Source organism: Catharus ustulatus, chromosome 1 (assembly GCF_009819885.2).
Source record: "Catharus ustulatus isolate bCatUst1 chromosome 1, bCatUst1.pri.v2, whole genome shotgun sequence".
Lineage (NCBI taxonomy): Eukaryota > Metazoa > Chordata > Aves > Passeriformes > Turdidae > Catharus > Catharus ustulatus.
The window spans coordinates 7,948,354-7,967,607 of record NC_046221.1 but is presented as its reverse complement, the minus strand read 5'-3'; the positions used below and the strand labels follow the sequence as shown (position 1 = coordinate 7,967,607).

The following is a 19,254-nucleotide window of genomic DNA, read 5'->3' as shown; positions in this document are numbered from 1 at the left end:
AATCTCCTGCAGACAGAGGAGGAAGGGAAGGTAAGCACTGCAAATGGATCTCTAACCCATAAAAAGGGATCAGAGATGGGCACAGGCCCTTCCTGGGATGGGGGGATCCCTCTGAGGTGGGACAAGGCTCCCCCATCCCAGTGGCTGTGCCAGAAGAGGCAGCACAGATCGGGTAAAGGGTTTGGGAGGGGAGTGAGGGGGCCTGGGGGAGGAATTTCTCAGGGAATTTCATCATGGATTGCTGGCCTGGGGATGGGCAAAGGTGTGGCTGAAGCATGTATACCAGGTTTATTTAATTTTATGAGGCTGAGAAAGAAGAAAAGCCCTTGTACCTTCATGCCCAGCATGAGTTCTTGCAACCAGGGCCAAAAATATCACAGAGCTGGCAAAAGTCATTCACTGTGTCTCACACTGGCACATCCTCCTCAACAGTCACTCACCAACATAAGAAAAACCTAAAAAATCTGAGTACTTCTGTGACACTTGGCTTTCATGTATCTTGTCATGGGTAGCTTCACACCTCCACTCAGGAAGCAACCCCAAATATCTCATAAATAAACATCCCCTTCATGGAGAAGGTGCCCATCCATCGTGTTGCCCACTCTGCACTTTTAAATAAATCCCAGGAGATTTGAGTAGAATGTGCTGGCATTTTTTTCATTTGCTTTGATGTTTTTGATGTTTCAAAAGCGTTTGCCTTCAACACCTTGACTCCATGACCTCCTCACCTTCTCTCCTCCTGATCTTTGGGGTGAGCATCACCTTCACCAAGGCCTCCCTCACCCCCTCCCAGCCCCTGTGGGTGGAGATTTGGGGTCTGCTTTGGCTGCTCCATGGAAAAGGACCAGCCACAGAAACTGAATGCTCCCAACTCCATGGGACCTGGTGGGATGCATCCTGAAGGAGATGTTATGGCAGGTCCCCTCTCCTACCAACAGTCCTGGCAGTCTGGGGAAGGTTCCTCCTGATGGGAGCTACTCAGTACAAAAAACTGTGAGGGAAGACCAGGGAACTACACACTCTTAGTACAACGTCAGTTCCTGGGAAAATTACAGTGATTATACTGAGTACTACTGAAAGGCATTTTAGGAATGATGCAATCATCAGGCACCATCTCTGTGGGTTCAAAGGGGAAAGTCCTGTCCTGTGCTCATGTTTCAGAAGACTCATGAAGCTGGGAGAGCTGCTGGGCCACACTGTGACCAGGAGCTTGAGGAACTGATGGTGGTGGGAAGACAGAGGCTTTCCTGGCTGGTTTCATTTGATGGCTTGGCTGCTTTTGTCTGTGGGATTTTTGGGTTCTTTTAGGGTACTTTTAGGCTTTTGGGGGTATTTATTGACACTGTTTTGATAATACAAGTACTTCTGTGCTCAGTAATTCACCTGCTTCATTTAAGTGCCATGAGAGGAGGGGGGAAGTGAGGATGGAGCAGCTGCCAGGTGGGGGATGCTCAGAGGATGCTCAGAGGATGCCTAGAAGATGCTCAGAGGATGCCCAGAGGATGCCTAGAAGATGCTCAGAGGATTTTCAGAGGATGCTCAGAGGATGCCTAGAAGATGCTCAGAGGATGCTCAGAGGATGCCTAGAAGATGCTCAGAGGATTTTCAGAGGATGCTCAGAGGATGCTGCCTCTGGGGCTCAGCTATCTCCCACATGCTGCCTTGAGTGCCCGCCCCATCTCCTTCCCAGGCCAGACCAAGGGACAGAACTCAAGAAGCCAGCAGCTCTCGGCAGGAGGAGGCCAAACTGGTGACACTGCATTAACCAGCCTGTTACACCCCACAGGACACTTCACAGGTAAAATTCTCTTCTGCAAATGCAGAGTCTCAGCAGAAACAGCCACATAAAAGAGGAGCAATGAAACAGAGACTGATGCAGAGCCTGGCTGAGCTGTTCCCTCCCTGCTGGCACCTCGGTGGCTCACGGCAGCCATCTGGTGACCACAGCCATCACCTTCTACAGAAACAGGTGAGAGATGGCAGTGACAGAGCTGCCAAGCTGCCAACAGAGCCTCCTCCCACCCCCTGAGCTGCCCTGAGATGGTTTTCCCTTGGGCAGCACACAGCATGAGGCTGGATGGGCTCTTGCACAGTAATAATTAATTAGACATCAGATACATAATTTTCAATGTATCCAAAGTGTTTGCACTGCCATCAAATCACTGACAGAGCTAATAAAGCCAGGGAAACACAGACACATTCAAGTCATTGCCATCATGCTTTTGTGTTTGACTTCATGTTTCTTGCATACTCAAAATATTTAGGGCTTGATTTACGTGGGTTTTGTTTTGAAAGGCTCGAGCATGATCTGTGAGGATGCAGGTTTAAGGCTGAAATGCCTCAAATTTCCTTTCCTTTTTCCTTCTTCCTTTCCTTTCCCTTCCCTTCCCTTCCTTTTCCCTCTTTGTATTTGCTCCCTGCAATTGATTGGACAAGAAGAAAAAAAGCCAGGTGCTTTTAGATCCTAATGCACATCTTTGCAATAGGCAACACGAGGGCTCTTGCTTTGAAATAAAACAGGCTAGGAGACACTTGCCATTTGAAATCAATAATGCAGGGAGTGTCTTGGCTCTGGGCTCATCCCAGAGATGTTGTGTCAGGGTTTGGAAGCTCCCTGGGAGCAGAAGGGCAGCAGGGCTGTGCTGAGTCACTGAAGGACATCACCCCTGCAGGAAAACCTCGGTGCAGGATGTTGGCAGGGGGTTCAAGCTGCCAAGATGTGGCATAAAAAGTGTCGGGAAGGATCCTGCCTGCTCCAGGACAGCCCCTTCATCAGCAGCATTCACAGTGTGAGGACCCATTTCACCTCCCTGAGAGGGGTAATTATTTCTTGTCACTTAGACTCAATCACTGAACTCCACACAGCTGGTGGCACAGAACCATTTAGCCTCATTTACCACCCTGATAGCCTTTTAGCTCTTCCACATTTCACACGGTCTCTGCCATTTCGCCCATAAATTCTTCTTAGGAAAAAAAAAAATCATAAAAATTTATGAGGGGGGGTGGAAAAAAGGCATAAAATGGAGGCTGCTAGAAAAGGTACTAAAATTTTCAAATGAAGATGAGGTTATGTACCCCCAGCTGTTTCAAGTGCAGTGATTGAGGGTCTTGCTGATGAGGGATGATTGCATTCCTGCTGCCCCTCACCCCATTAAAAGCAGTGTGCATCCTCCCTCTGGATAGGGCTGATTAACAGCAGCACAGGGAACACTTGGAAACAACCTCATCTTCCCCGTCTGGATGCAATCCTTGAATTTTCCTGACTCAAGTAGATGAATGCAAGCCCTGTGCAGTAAGCCAGCACTTTTAAACAGTCTGAAAGGTTTAAAGCAGTAGGAACTGTGGGCATCACTTTGCAGAGAGACCCTTTTGTGGCAGTATTTAAGATGGAGAATATACAGAGCAATTATTTTCTCATCAGTTAACTGGGATTTGGCTTCCAGCACTGTTTTTGCCACACAGAAGTCCAGGCTAGAAACAGAAAAGGACATATTTACAATGCCAGGGTTCTCAAACTGTTTCCAGTCCCTGTGACTCAGATTTTGCATCCAGCTACTGTCTGCCAATTTCAGTAATAAGGTTAATAATGATAGCAATAACTATTTTTTTTTAAATAAGCAAATTTTAAAAAGTGATGAAGAATTGACTGAGGGCTGTAAGAGCAGCCAGCCATCCCAAACCCCTGAATACTTTTTGAGTTTTATCAAAACAAACCAAAGAGCTGCCTTACACTTTTTTTCTTTGAAGCTTTTAGCTATTTCCCCATTTCTCAAGTCCTGCTGTGGGGTCCAGGTTAATCAAGGCTCTGTAAGGCACTCACTGCATAGAAATGTAGGAAAAAGTCTCCCAAACCCCTCTCCCTCTGCTCTTACTGGCCTTGCTGCAAGTAAAGACTCTGCTGCTCTACAGGAACATCACAGTTTCAGAAGGCACAACCTAATTTATTTGAGATCCAGGAAACAGGACTGGAAAAAGCTGTGGGGTTACTCAGTCCATCCTCATGCTGCCTTAAAATCCTTCTTATGAAAGGAGAATCCTCTCATCAGTAATTTAATGAAGAAGTTGTTAATTAGGTAACAATCAGTGGCATACAGGACTGGAAGAAGCAGAAACACTGAACTCCCAATTCTCCCCACAGCATCCCCAATGCCAACAGCATCTCCACAGAACAATTTTCCTGGTCAGCATCTTTAATTTTTCACCAGTTGAAGGCACACATTCCCCTGGGATCTTTTCAGAACAGCACAGATGGGTGAAAACATTTAATGTATATTCAGCAGTTACCAGAACTGACATCTGAAACCAAGGAGCAGTGGCACTGTGTGAGCAGTCAATTCTCATTGAACCCAACTAAAGATGTTTTCTCTAGCTTAAGCCCTGGTCTTTGAAAGGCTGAATGTGTAGAGTAAAAGTAGAGGAAATCTTTGATAGATGAACCATTCAAAAAAGCTTCCCAAAATAAATATTCACAGGGTATTTCTACTTAGGGCAGTAGGGAGGTGGTTGATTGGGTTGCAATTTTTGAAGTCCAGCACTAAATCTTTGTACCACACATCCACATGCTAATAACTCAATTCAGGAAGTGCCTGATGCATCCAGCCTCAAAAGGCAGTGCTCTTTTTCCTCACAGATCACCCCATTGATAGATCAGGTATCTGCAATTAATTCACTGCTCTTCCTCTTTTCCCAGTGACTCTTACAGCAAAAATCCTTATTTATTAATACCAGAGTGCATAGCCTTACACTTTGCAAGATTAAATTTAATCTCACCTCTTATTATTCTAACTCTCTAGTTCATCCAATTCCTCCGATCCTCCTCCTCATCTGAGCTCTCATCTGTCTCCCAACACGCTTGATGAGCACACTAACTCTTCCTGCCCAAATCATTACAAATTAATTAAGGTCAATCAAGACCAATTTTCAAAGCACACCACTAGGCATCTCAAGATTTAATTTTAAACGTTTGTTTGCCCCTCCCTTGGTCACTCCCTTTCCATCCCCTCAGTAACCATTTTCCAGGCACACTGATTCCATCCCTCTCTGGTTGTCAGCCTTCCAGTTCTCACAGCACATCCCCACATGAATCCTGCCATCTTACAAAATTACAAATTCATCAGCAGAACATTTTAACTTCTGAAGACCAACAGACTTTTATGCCCAATCCTCACCTGCCCTCTTGAAAAGGGAGCTCGTTCGTCCCTTGTGCTGTGATCAATCCATCCAGTTTATGGCAGGAGTGGAAGGGAGCTCATGCTCAGTGGTGCCTCAACTTCACTAAAACACAAAATCCTGCCCCATGACTACAGACTGACAGGGGCAGGGAAAGGTGATACAAGGAAGCAAGGAAATAGGACTCATTAAGTTCAGGTTCTGAGGGATTTTGGTGGAGTTTGCTTTGGTTTGGAGCCCTCTCTGGAGGATGAGATGTGCAAGATGTGATGCTGCAGTCAGGTATTCACAGTGTGCTCCTACTATTAACACATGACAAAATCACAGGTTGAAAACAAAGCTGGAACTTGGATCACCAAGATGGCTTATGCCAAGATTCTTATGTGGTTCCCTATTTAAACAACTGAATGAGAGGCAGTTTTTACACTCTGATGAGCGTTCTAAGGTCACTGTGCTGCTGGTTGCTGTGTGTCCATCAGGCAGAACAACCAACCTGGGTGTCATTAGTCTGCCCCACTAACAATGTTCTCTTGAGATCTACCCCAGTGATTGTGTGACAATGCTTCCCTGGAAATGGATACCCTGGATAACAGGTGCCAGGATTTTTACATTTAACTTTGTGAATAATGTTAACAAACTACTAAAAAACCCTATGAAGTGTGAGACAGCTCATTCTGACTTCTTTTCTCAATCTACAACAGGCCAGTGGAATTAGCCTCCATTTATGCTGATATAATTGTGTTCAGGAAATAACTGAGCTTGCCAAGAGCCCCTCTTTATGTCATGAATTAAGAAAAGCAGTATTTGAAAGTAGAGATCTGTTATTAGGCATGTCAGTATAGCTAAAAAGCCTTAACACTCAGAAGCTTTCCTCCTGTATGTGTGTTATCTCCTTTTTTATCTTCCAGACCCTTTGAATCAGCACAAGTTCCTTCCACCCTCAGTCACTTTTGTTTCCGTCTGGGACACCTTTGCACAGCTGGGAAAGAACCCTGTGCTATACTGCTGATGTAAAAGTAAGCCCAGAGATGATACCATAATAAAAATGGTAAAATAATCTGGTGTGTGAAGTTTTTTTTTGACATGTTTGAAGTACATCAAACAACAACGCAGGAAATTATAAAGATCAGGTTTTATTGACATATTTTAGGTACAATAAATATATTTACATGTTCACATTTCAAACATGGAATTACATGTAAAAAAACTTGTACATGAGATCATCTTTGTGTTTCCACTTTTACAGTCACTTAAATAGGTACGACAAAAATCTCTTATGCACGTGGAGGGTTTGGTATAGTCCAGAATTACACTCAAGCAATCAGCAGTGCACACCCTGTGCAGATGATGCTGTAGAAAACATGAGGCAGATGCACTCCCAGTGCAGTCAGTATGATACAGTCGGCTGCTGAATTTATATCCTGAACTGCTAATGAACAAACTCTGCAATCCAGATTAGAGCAGTACATTTGAAATGATTCTCAAAACACCCAAATATAGATATATGTATATATAGATATACACACTGCTTAGGACTTTACAGGTTAGGAAGGATCACATTCAGTAATAGTAATAGGAGGTAGAATCGTGTCGACAGTGTTGGTATTTCTAGGTGGCAATAACAAAAAGTGCTATTACTATCACTGAATTCAAGAACAGAGCTCCTGAAAAAGTGAAAAGGATAAAATAGTTGTTAATCCTGTTTAGCCTGGCTAAATGCTCAAGCATGTAAAGGAAATGTCTACATTCCCAGCATGGGTCAAACTGCAAAGCAAAAGTGTTAAAAGTGATGCTTCTCCAGTGCTGTGGGACTCAGCATCGCCCAAGGGGTGATACCTGCACCAAAGCAACCTCAGCTTCAGGCACCAGAGTCTGCAAAGAGAAGTACAGCATGGTGGGGTTCAGGGCAGGACATCTAGGGTTCAAGCACCCTCAAAAGAGTTGGAAGAACAGAAAACAGAGGAAAAGATTGAATGCAATGCATTCAGAAAAAAAAAAAAAAAACCAGAGAAATTAACAGGGAGTGAAAAGGGCAGGAATATAACAAGGATACAAATATCCTTGTGGAAATGGAAAAATGGGGGCAAATGAGGTGGGGATGAGAAAAAGCATAGCAGAGAGGCAAGGGGTTACCACAGGAAAAAGAAAGCTGACTTAATCCAAGGGCTCCTTTATAAATAAAATTATATGCAACGGTACAGAAGATCAGCTGCAAAAAAAAAATAAGTGTTAGTGTCTGGTCTCTGCTGGATCTGTAAGTGAAAATGTCTATTAATTAGAAGTTAAAACGCTAAAAGAAGTTTCATCATCTGAAAAAGAAAACCTGCAAACAAATGGTTTAGTTATTCTGAAAATAGAAACAAAACTGTAAGGTTCCAAACTCAGCCTGACAGACACTAGGAAAAAAATACCATGCATATTAAAATCCATTAGATGCACACAAAGAAAATCCTGAACAAACACAACATCAATACAGCAGTGTTTGATCTTCCAAGTGACTACACACAACAATGCAATACAGCTACATTTAACTGTACACAGGTTCTTTTACAAAAGCATTGGTAATCTGCAATACTGTTTAAAGTTTAGATGGTAAAAACCACTGAACACAAGTGCTGTTACATAAAATAAAAGCAGTGTAACCTGTTGAAAAGATGTATCTATAAAGCCCATTTCCAGTTAGTTAGAAAAATCAGTGCATCCAACCAAGAAAGCAGAGAGCAACACAGGCACCTGAAAGACTCCAAGATTAACTTTCTGCTTGAGGTTTTCTTTAATGCAATAAGGACCACACTTTCCATCAAAATAAGCAGAGAAGTAGAAAAGGGAGTTTGTTTGTTTGTTTGAAATTAAAAAAAACCCAACCCTGCCAAAAGCAGCGTTATAAAGAACAAAATGATCCTTCCCAACCATATTGTACCAGAAGTTGGCATACCAAGGATCCAATATGAATCTGGTTTTGTACACAAGCCCCTGTGCTCATGTGGACAGTAAGTTATCTCCATGATTAAAAACCAGGTTACAAAAAAACCTTACAGAAAATCCTTAGGATTTGATACTGATTTAAGATAAAATACTTTCAAGTATTATGTTTATGAATTAATTAGAGGGCAAGGCATCATTTAAGGCAACATTGAAAAAAAAGCTCTATGTCACCCTAAATGACTTTTGTAATACAGCTAACTTTCTGCAATCTGTTCAGGATTTGTTTCCTTTACATTTAATTTCTCATCTACCATGATGCTAAAAAAATAAACAAAAACAAAAGCACAAAAAATGCATTAAATAAAGGTTTATGTCTCTCTGAACAAAAAAATGCCTTTTTGACAGTGATCAGGTGAAGCCAGGTTTCTACCTTCAAGTACCACGACTTGCACCACAGACACAGTACTACACAAAGGACACAACATCACAATACTATGCCAGAGGAGAAATCCAGGGTAATCCCCAAGCAGACAAAAAAAAAAAAAACAAACCCAACAAAAAAAACCCAAAAACCAAAAAAAAAACCAGGCCAAAAAAACCCTCAAAAGAAGAAACCCAGAGCCTCCCACCCCCCTGTCACCCCAGCTACAAGGGTGACACACCCACACACACATACAGACACGCAGCTACTGAGTGCAAACAGCAGGAAGTGCCTGCAGCAGCTTCCAGGGAAACTGCATCATTTCAACTACACAGATAAAAGACACTATGTTTAAAAAAAAAACAAACAAAAAAGCAGCACCAAGTAAAAGGTATTGTCTTAATTTTCTTATCCCCAGTAGCTGACATCAAAAAAAAAAACCTATGAGGACCTCCAAGGTTATTCTGAAATAACCTTCAGTTTTACTCTGATCTGTATCCTTGCAGTGGAACCTAGCATTAGTGAATCAAAATGTTCAGTCTGCTTGGCATTTTAAAGGCTGGAAGGACTTCTTGACAGAAATTTGGAAACCTGAAGTGAATCTTCAGATTGAAACTGGGGGGATAGACTAGAAATCCAAGGATACTGCACAGGGGGTGCTGGTATCCACTCCTCCTTCCCAAAGTCCCACTGGGGATATGTGTGGGCTGAGGACAGCATCCCTCTGCCTGTGGAAATGCTACAGACCTGTCCTGGTCCCCCTGCCTGCAGCAGGGACCTGAGTGTGCCCAGCACAGCACCACAGGGCTGGGGTGGCACTGCCAACACTGCCGTGCACCAACGTGCCACCAACCTGTCCTATGTGTGAAACCAAAACTGTGAAACCAAAACAGCCCCAACTTTTGAGGACAGTATTACACCACAGACCTGATTTGTACCTGCAAACAGCACAATGGAACAAACCCAGAGAGACCCCATGCCTTGGTCTGACAGTGTACTGTATTTCCCCTCAGAAGTTAAAGGACAGAGTTGTTTTAGAGGTTTTTTTAATAAAAAAAGAAAAAAAAAAGAAAAAGAACATTCTACTAAAATACCACAGATCATATGGGTAATTCAATATTTTAGTCAAGGCAAAATATGAATAGTTATAAAGTGAATTTTCCAGTGGTACAAGATGGAAATGAAGTAATTTGGAAAAAAAAAAGCTCACTTCATATAAACCACCTACTGGAGTTGCCTATTTAAATAATTATAAAAGTATGCTAATAAAAACTGAACAAATAATACACAGATCAGGATATATGTATTGACTTACTAGCATCTTTATAAAAATTTGAAGATATACACAAAAACACATCAACATTTATGGAACCATATCCATTTAAATTTAGATAAGACAACACAAAAAACTAACAAATAGCTAAGATGTGGTTGACTGTAAGCACTTTGAGTAGCATTTTAATTTTAAAAGTTCAATATTTACATACTACATTAAATGCCTTCTCTTTTTTTTTCCGTTTTGCATCGTATTGTGAATTCACTACAAAGAAAGAACAAGATAATGGTTGCAACAGATCTTCCAAGAAAGTTAAACTTAAAATGCTCAGATTTAACTCTGTGCTGGAAGAGAACACATCAAGAACACGTCTGTCTAGCTTTACCTCTACTTCCTTTGGGTTTTTTGGGAGGAGACAACAAATGGATCTAAAGGAGCTGTATCATCCAAACGGATCAATGCCAAGAGATCCACTTTTAAATTAGGATTGGAGAAGTAAGGGAACACAAACATTTTAAAAAATGACTCACCTAACTGCTACTTTTGCTACTGAGTTTTTTAGGATATTAGAGTTACAGTGATAACACAGGGTGTGGGTATGTATGTATGTGTATAATAAAACAAGTATAGACATACATACATATGGTATGTTGACATGAAGGAAGGTACCCAGGTACTGCAGAAAGCAGCTGAATTAACCCCCATAAATCCACCCATACCCTGTCTAAGCAATAATCTGCAACTGCTGTTAAAAAGGATGCATCTACTCATTAAACAGACATTGCTCACGTCACTCCTTCATTTAAATAGATATGAGGCCATTTCGTATCTTTACTCCAAAGCCACACATTTGTCTCAAAAAAAAAAAAAAAAAATTAAAAACCCCAACTGAATAAAAATTTTTAAAACTTAAGTTGGCTGAACCTCAGGCTCTTTGGGATGGATTCAAAACCCAAAGCAGGAGCATTTCTACAAACTTCTTTGACTTTTGAATCAAACCCATATTCTTAGGCTCCAAGAAACCCTCTAACCCCAATAATGTTTGCTTCTGACAGGACAGCTGATCAACTGCAGATGTTCCTACTGCTGAACTCAGCTGCTGGCCTGTCTGGTGTGTGCATCTATCCCAGATTTCCAGACACGCACTATCGTAACTCCACTCCGAGATGTCTCCTTGTCCTGCTTGCTGCAACTGCTCAATGCCTTGTTTAAAGTAAAGCAGTTATTTCTTAAGAATAAAAGTGACATAACCTGAGGAGGCAGTGTAAGGTTCCCAGGGCTGATGGTGAGAGAAGCAAACAGCCTGGGGCTGATCAATCTGCAGATCTTTGGGGTTGGTCCCACTGGGCACTTCCTACCTGCAGCTCATGCTCTGTCCTGGGCTTGGCTCTAACAGCACTGACAGAACTTCATGTACAGCAATTGTGGCTGTCATTAAACATTATGCATGAATTATACAGGAGGGTGTAAACCTCGCTTCCGTGAAAAGATTCTCATTCTGTTACTGTGTCTTGTCACTAAGTTTTAAATGGACTTAAAGAGTATTTCCTAAGCACCAAGTTATTCCATATTGCTTCAATGAATAGAGAGCAGGTCTACCTAGAAGACTTTTGACAGTACTTATTCCCTCATTATTTTTGGTAACTTTAACTTAATTGAAAATCTGGACAAAATGGAAGAAAGCCAATTAGGTATCTGTGCCATTAGATCATCATTATAAAAAAAAAAAAAACCCTATTAAAAAAAAGTACTCTAAATTCTATAAATTTGCTTAGCTCATCCCTTCCAGCTTGGCATGCCTTTTGGACCCCATCTGCAGTTCTTTTCCTTCATACCCATAGTGTTTTTCTGCAGTCACTCAGATAACAAACCTACATTTCTGTAAGTCCCCCCTTTCAAAAAGTAGGTGGAGTGCTTAAGAGTATTCTTAAAATAAAGCATGAAGCAAAACATCATAGTCTAAAACCTAAGGAAGTGTTCATAAAAACTGGAATCCAATATAAAGATGACATTTTAATAAGTTTATTCAGAAGTAAGTGAAAAAAGTTGTTCCTTTGGCAACCCCGTCTGGACGGTTCTAACCAAAAGGAAACATTACGAATTTTACTTTGAATAAAATATAAGTTCCTTAATGTTTGCATGGCATTTTTGGGAACTGACAGAGAGATTCACAATGTCCTTATAGTCCTTTATGTATCAGGAACACCACATCAAAACAAGTCCTTTCAGTTATGGGTTTCTTATGGTTCAGTCACAAAATAAATCTCAAAAAAAAAAAAATCCTGATCAAAATAAAGCATGAGGCAACCATGAAACATAGCCCAAAAGAACTATCAGGAATGCACCACTCTTCCTGCATAACATTTTTGAAGTGACCCACCAAATATTTCTTTTTCCTTGCAACTGGCAGAATTATTTAAAACGACCTAATTACAACTCGGAGTTCACTACCCCACAATGCTACTGAAGGACGAAGATCCTTGTTCTTAAAAACCAAGGGAAAATACAGCAGTGTTATTCCTCCTACACAGGGTTTTATGCAATAAGTGGAGTTGGAAAGAGAAGATGGAAGTCTGTGTTGGAACAGAAAAATGCAAAGACAGACTTATTTACAAAGGTCAAAACTACAGTTTTCCAGTGTCACCTCCAAAGCTTCTCAGCAAACTGCTATTCAGCAAAGCAGACCATGTTCAAATCTATGCAAGAATACCTTCTGTGCTCTCAGGTATACAATGCAACTAATTTGTTTAGAAAAATGAGTTTTCATTCAAATACCTTGTACTGAAGATAAGAGCAACCATTATCAAATATTCTTTGCTATGGAGAAAGTTTTTTAAATCTTTCGCTGTAATCGCTCTCTCTCAAGTCACTGTGGTCACACAGTAGGATCTTGAAGAACAGTGTCTACATGCATCAAAAGCATTTTGAAAAAAAAATTCTATAATTCCATGTGGTTACAACAGAATGTGAAGAAACCAAACCGAATTTCCACCTTTGCAGATCCTCTGGAATTCACCTCTCCTGGAGGTCACCTTGGTGCTTTCTGTAGTTCAACAGAGCAGTTACAGACTGAGCTGACAGGGCTCCCAGCCTGATGGACTCTCCACTGTGAGTCTGTAGCTCCACAGTACACTGAGGCAGGTGCAGGGGCTTCTCTCAGCAGACATCACTCCACAATCAGTGCCACGTTGATGTGGGACAGATCTATCATGTGCCTGTTAAAAGTTAAAAGAAAGTTAAATGTGGTGCTCAGACTGATTCTGGCATGGAGCTTCTATGAAGGTCACTAATCAACAGATGCTTGATTGGATTAAAGAAACACTGAGCCAGAGGAGACTGATTTTATCTTCTGAAAGGAGGGAAGGAACCAGGCGGCAGCAATGCTTAATTATTTACCTGTGGAATTTCTGTTGAAATGCTAAAGCATGTGCTGGCTCCTTGAATTTTGCTATGGCTTTCCGTTGCTGAGGGAGCATCTGTAAACTCTGCAGAGACAAAAAGCCAAAACATATTTTTAATATTCACTTCAAGATCCACTTCACAATAGCCCCTTATTTTGCATGAAACCGACTGAAATGTTGCTGTATTTCTTTATTCAGAAACATATTTCAATATAAATAAAAGAATAGACTGGAGACTTCTGAGACTGCAGTCAGGGTCCCAGAAGAGAACAGACTGGAAAGAGACTTCTGAGACTGCAGTTAGGGTATCACAAGAGAACAAACTGGAAAGAGACTTCTGAGACTGCAGTCAGGGTCCCAGATGCTGGTGTTTGAGCTGGTGCATTAAGTAACTGTACCACCTGAAAACCCAGACCAGCACTTGTTAAGCAAAGGTGACAACTCTTCAATTCAGTCCACACAGATGAGCCAAACTCCACAGCCAAACTCCTACCCAGAAAAAGCATTCAACTGGTCAGAGCTCAACTGCCCACACAAGCACCTGGAGTCATTTACTTGATGTACATTAAGGGATCAGGGTTTTCTTCAGGTTAAACAGGGCAGAAACAGAAAAAAGTGGTAAGTTCCCTCAACTGCATATCTTCACACTGTTTTTATAAAACAAGAGGCCAGCTTTTGACAGACACCACCACAAAATCCCACTGAGATGGATCAGGTCACCACATCCAAGTCCTCCCTACAACACACATCTCCTCAGACAAGTCCATCTGAGCTGTGCCTCCCATACCATGAGAGCAGCAGCTGACAATGTTTTAACTGTGGCCAATGCCCTACACATGGCACTGAGCTCTCCAGAACTACAGCACACCTCAGCCAGGGCTCTGGAGAACTCATGTCCTTATTCCCTGCTGCAGCAGGAAGTCCAGGTCAGGCTGATCCCAGAGAGCAGTCCTGTGGCCTTGGTAAAGAGGTTTTATCACACTTAGGAAGATTAAAGTTGATGCTTTGAGTTAGTCCTTCAGTTAGAACAGAATATTTTTCCAAAAGACACTTCAGAAATTCAAGAAGATGAAGCTTTGCACATTAAATAGCTACACATCCAACAATGAGTGAGAACATCCAGCAAATATTCAGCATCACAGAATACTAAGGAAGGAAATATGATCCTGAAATCCTGCTGCCTGTGAACACACGCCAGAGATTTCAGGGTAATGAAGTTAAAACAGATCTGAAAGCTTCAATCAAAATTTCACAGCACCACAGTGATTCCAACATCTCACAGCAAGTTCTGGATGTTTAATAGCCTATGCTGCATTAAAGACAGAGTTGCTCTGATTCAGCTTCCAGTTGTTCTTATGGCTTTGGATGCAGAATAAAGAATTATTAATATTCTACTTTTCTCTGAGTTCCTACATAAAGGCAATACAGTTTAATATTGATATTTAGATATACATACACACACACATATATATGGACACCTTAAAATTCTCCTAGATTATGACCTCCTGATAGGTAAGTATGAACATAATTCTTTATTTCTGCATTTTGCCTCGATTTCAGCTGCATCCCCCACACTTGGATGATTCCAGCCCTCTGATGGTCTTTAGGATTTTAAATATTACCTTCAAAAATTCTATACCATCATCTAGACTGTTAAAAAAGTACCACAGATCTTTAGAGTAAGCAACAATTCCTTGGGGAACAACATACAATCCCACTCAATACATTTTAAGGGCAACATACTTCGGTATCTCTTAGTGAAAGAATTTTTAATCTCACTAATCTGTTCCCTGTTCATTCCATCTAATGCAGCACTTTAAGCAAGATGTCAAATACCTAGATGAAATTTGTTATTAAAATTGTCTACTTCTATCTATTTTGAACACTTAAGACTCTTGGTAAGATGTGTATTTAACAAGAGCCATGGCTCCTGCTAAGTCACATTTCTTTGTATCTGAGCCTGCCAATTCAGCTTTGCCACTTTCTGTAACTCACCTATATGTGATTTTGAAGCAATTAATTTTTCAACTTCCTGTAACTGACAGGGAACTTTCCTCTCTTCAGGAAAATCACAGATGTTTAGTATTTCAAAGTGAAAGTAATGCATGTGATTGCAAAGTGAAAGCTGAGTAAAAGTTAAAGGATTCAGCAAATCTGATAAGCATCAGCAGGTTAATTTGCATTTTATAGTTTTTTGGAAAGCTGCTATTATGAAAAGGTGTAGCTAAATCACTGCAACTTCTCCATTTCTGAGCTGGTAGAAATAGGATTTAGCTTTTAAAAAAACCACTCAGCAGATGATTTTTATTTCTTTTTAAATCATAATGCTCTTGACACAGTTAAGCACATTTTGCCAACAGGAATGCAGTCACACTGCAGAAAGCAGCAGTGAAAGACCTGGATAGAGCTCACTGCACCTGCAGATTTATCTGCAGGAATAACTGACAGATGCTGAAGTCTGTGTTCTCCTCCCTTACTGATCTCACTTTTTTATGATTTACAGAACTAGATCTTAACACACATTTTCTTGACACCACTTTTCTTGCTTAGAAAGAATCCTGAACTAAGTAAATCCTGTCACTGAGGACTATGCTTTGAAGACTAAAAATTACACACAGCCCTTAAATAAGATTTCGAAAGAACAAACTTTAAGAGTTGACAACAAAGGTATCTCTGAATTACAACTAAAAAAACCCAACCAAACAAAAAATCTGTTCCTTTCAAAGAAGTCAACACTTTTAGTAAGAGAAAAATCTGTTTGAATCACCAAAAGGATGAATATTTCAGTGAACAGTTCAACAAGAGGAACTGTACAAGAACTCAGGGATGAATCCTTCCAGCTGCACCCTGCATGTCCTGCTGTCAGCTGCTTCCCTCCCCTCTCCAGATCCACCTCCAGCTCTCCTGCTGCCAGCTGATCCTCCCCACAGTGTCAGGGCTCACTCAACCACCACAGCAGATTCTCCCAATGCTCCATGCTCCAGACCCCTGTTGTGATCAACTGAAGAAGAGAAGCTTCTGTGTTTGGTGACTTTTCCCACAAGAACTGAGCTATTATTGTATTAATATTCTTGAGAGGCACAAAAGCAAAATTTGATTTTGCAGTTTATACAAGCATGATGATGAATTATTAACAAGTTTCTCAGTAATTAGCATGTAAAAAATTCACGAAAGGAAGACATTCTGGTGTCATGCTGACTTATTAACAAAATTAGGCAAAGCATCTAAATATTATTATAGATAACTTATTTATACTTTCTTATGAATTAATAAGCCTATTGACTGACTAGTTTGGGTACTGTGTTCTTACACTGTATTACTGCTTTATTTTCCAAAGCAAAAAAAAAAAAAAAGGGCAGTCAAAACACAAAACACTGCATTTTAATATTCAACTGCTTTGGCAACAAGGCATCAGTTCTTGGGTAAGTTTACTGAAAAGCATCTTTATCAGATTTAATTTCACCAGTCAATACATCTATGGAAAAAAAAACCAACCCATCTGATCCTTCACTGAACAGCTGAACATAACCCATCCCCCAGCCTGGGGTCAGGCAGCATTTCTCAACTGCTGCAGTTACACATCCACAGATTTAAGATTTAAGAATTAAGGACTGCAAAACAAAGGATAAACTAATGCTACACAAACAATATTGCTCCAGTTGGAAACTGTCTGGGAAAAAAATTTAAATGTATTTAATTCAAATTCTCAGCCTCTGCTGTGCTCAGATATGTCAGCAAAAATTATGCATAATCACTTCATATTTGTTAAGGTATATGAGGTATATACACCTACTTTGAGTATAGATAAAAAAAAAACCTTCTGGTTTTGTTTTAACAAGAGACAATTACTAAACAATTACTAAGATTTGACCAGGGCCTGAAATGCCACCATCTTTGCCATGTCTTCAAACAAATCCTCATCTATCATGACTTGCAAGTGTGAACATTATGCATCCAGCTGACAAAGATTTATTTATGTTCTGATTCTGGGACAATACCTTCTTACTCACTTAATTACTTAAGCTCTGAGTTTTATGTTTTAAGAATATTGACTATAAGGCACACAACACATTTACCATAGGTGTAGGTCCTGAGCAGACAGGCTATTGGCTGGGCATAGAAATTAAGAGTTCCACTTCAGCAGAAACCTGAAGTAAAATTACTGCATACTCATCCTACTGCATTATTTCTGTCTTTTCAAATTTGGGGTAATTTGCAATTTAGAGCTGATCCTACATTTAGATGATGTTAACAGCTACAGTCAGAAAAAAACCCAAATCCATTCCTTGTGTACCCTGTGGTATTTTATAAGCTCAAATATTCAAGGCATTTTCTCAAAGACTTAGTGCATCAGCTTCTGCTTTTTTTTGATTCCAAATGTACAAGCCAAGAAAATACATCCAAAAATTCATTCATTTTGCAACTCTTCACCATATTACCTTGCTAGTTTAGCTTGATTTTTTTTCATCCTTTCTGAATAATTTGGCAGCTGTTTTTTTCAGTGATACCATTCAATAGCCCCTCTCCCCCTTCTGAAAACACATTATCCCAGAGTTACAACCACCCTGCTGATGGGGTCAGCCTAGGCCAGTGGTGGGTCCATCCTGCAGTCAGCTGGCACAGACACAGGGGAACCTTCAGGCAGCTTCTGACAGAAGCCACCCCTGCAGACCCCCAGTACAAAAATGTGGTCATGCAATCCAATACACATTTCTCAAAAGTAATTCAGTGTGTTGGTTTTAGACCTGAGGCAGCACCATAAAGCAGCTATGAGCACCACACAGGACTAACAACAGCTGCTCTCTCAATTTCAAAGAAAAATACTCCTACAGCAATCCTTGGTAGTATGATCTTCATTGCAACAACAAAATGGTTCTATGTTTCCCAAAGCCTGATAGCTCACTTTGATCTGAGTTTGGTTTTATTCTGTGACCTACAGATGTTGGAAGGCCAGGGCAGGATGCAGCACTGCCTCTGGACACCGGCTGCTTCTAGCAAGCATCACTCATTTCATGGGAGGACCCTCACTCTGCCCCCACAGGAGACTTCCCTGCTGCCACACTGTGCAACACCACAATCTCCTATCATGAGCCCCTAAACTGAAATACCACAATCCTCCCAAACGTCACAGCTCTGAGAAAACAACTTCATTCACATCTTCTCTTTAAGTTGACTTAGTCAGATGTTCACCAGCGGATGAAAACCTCTTCTGGGATCCACTCAGGTGGAAAGGATTGACAATACATACAATAGCTTCCAAGGGATTTCAAATGACTGGTTACTTCACAGATTTGGCTGTACAGATCTACCATGCAGCACTTCCTGATAGCAGCCTGAGGTCACAGGTATTCTGAGCATGTTCCTGTCTGACTCTGGAGAACAGAGATTATATTCTGACATATTTCTAGCATTAAAAATAAAAAGCCAGTTTAGAGTGAAGAAGAGTATTTCACATGGAAGGGGTTTAGAAAGCTCATACTGATCTTGACTGTCTATTTTTTCTGCTTAGGAACTGCCATGGGAAGATGCAGATCTTAGACTGAATGGAAAATTAAAGAAATCCAGTATTTCATAATCACACTTTTGATTGAGAGCTTGCTTACAAGTTGTTTTAAAACATATTACTTAACAACTTAAAAAATAATCAGCAACTCTGGCTTTTTCTGCAACTGAACTATTACCAACCAGTGGCTAAAGCGTGAATATCATAAAAGGACCATTCCCTCTGAATGTATTTCCTTAAGCATGAAGATCTGCACTGCTCTCAAATTTCTCCTCTATCCAAGCCCTGCAATTAAATTTGCACTAACTTGTACCACCTCCAAATAGCTGGTATGATCATCACAGCACACTAATCTCTAGTAAAGCTTCACTGCAAAACCAAGGGCCTTGAGACAAACAGCAGGGCATCCTCAAGTGCAAAGGAAGAGACTGTTTGCAGAATGCAAACACCTTTGATACCAAAACTCTCAGAGGTTACACAGAGAGTATGAAGTTAAAAGGGAGATAACAGAGCACTGGGAGATGGAAACCAAGCAGGCAGGAATGAGACTGCAGCAAGC

The 19,254-nt window shown here is 40.8% G+C and overlaps 1 protein-coding gene across 4 annotated transcripts in view; it reads right to left on the bottom strand.

Moving 5' to 3' along the window:
- Nucleotides 1–6,286: 6,286 nt before the first annotated feature.
- The window catches only part of RBM33 (RNA binding motif protein 33), a 101,143-nt gene continuing 88,175 nt past the window's right edge, over nt 6,287–19,254 (bottom strand). For all 4 annotated transcript variants that reach the window (XM_033068502.2, XM_033068589.2, XM_033068763.2 and 1 more), the window contains 2 exons: nt 13,188–13,276; nt 6,287–13,006 (listed from right to left, as the gene is read on the bottom strand). In XM_033068502.2, the coding sequence (XP_032924393.1) occupies nt 12,958–13,006; nt 13,188–13,276 (138 nt within the window). In that variant the 3' untranslated portion in view covers nt 6,287–12,957. The remainder of the gene's footprint in view (nt 13,007–13,187; nt 13,277–19,254) is intronic.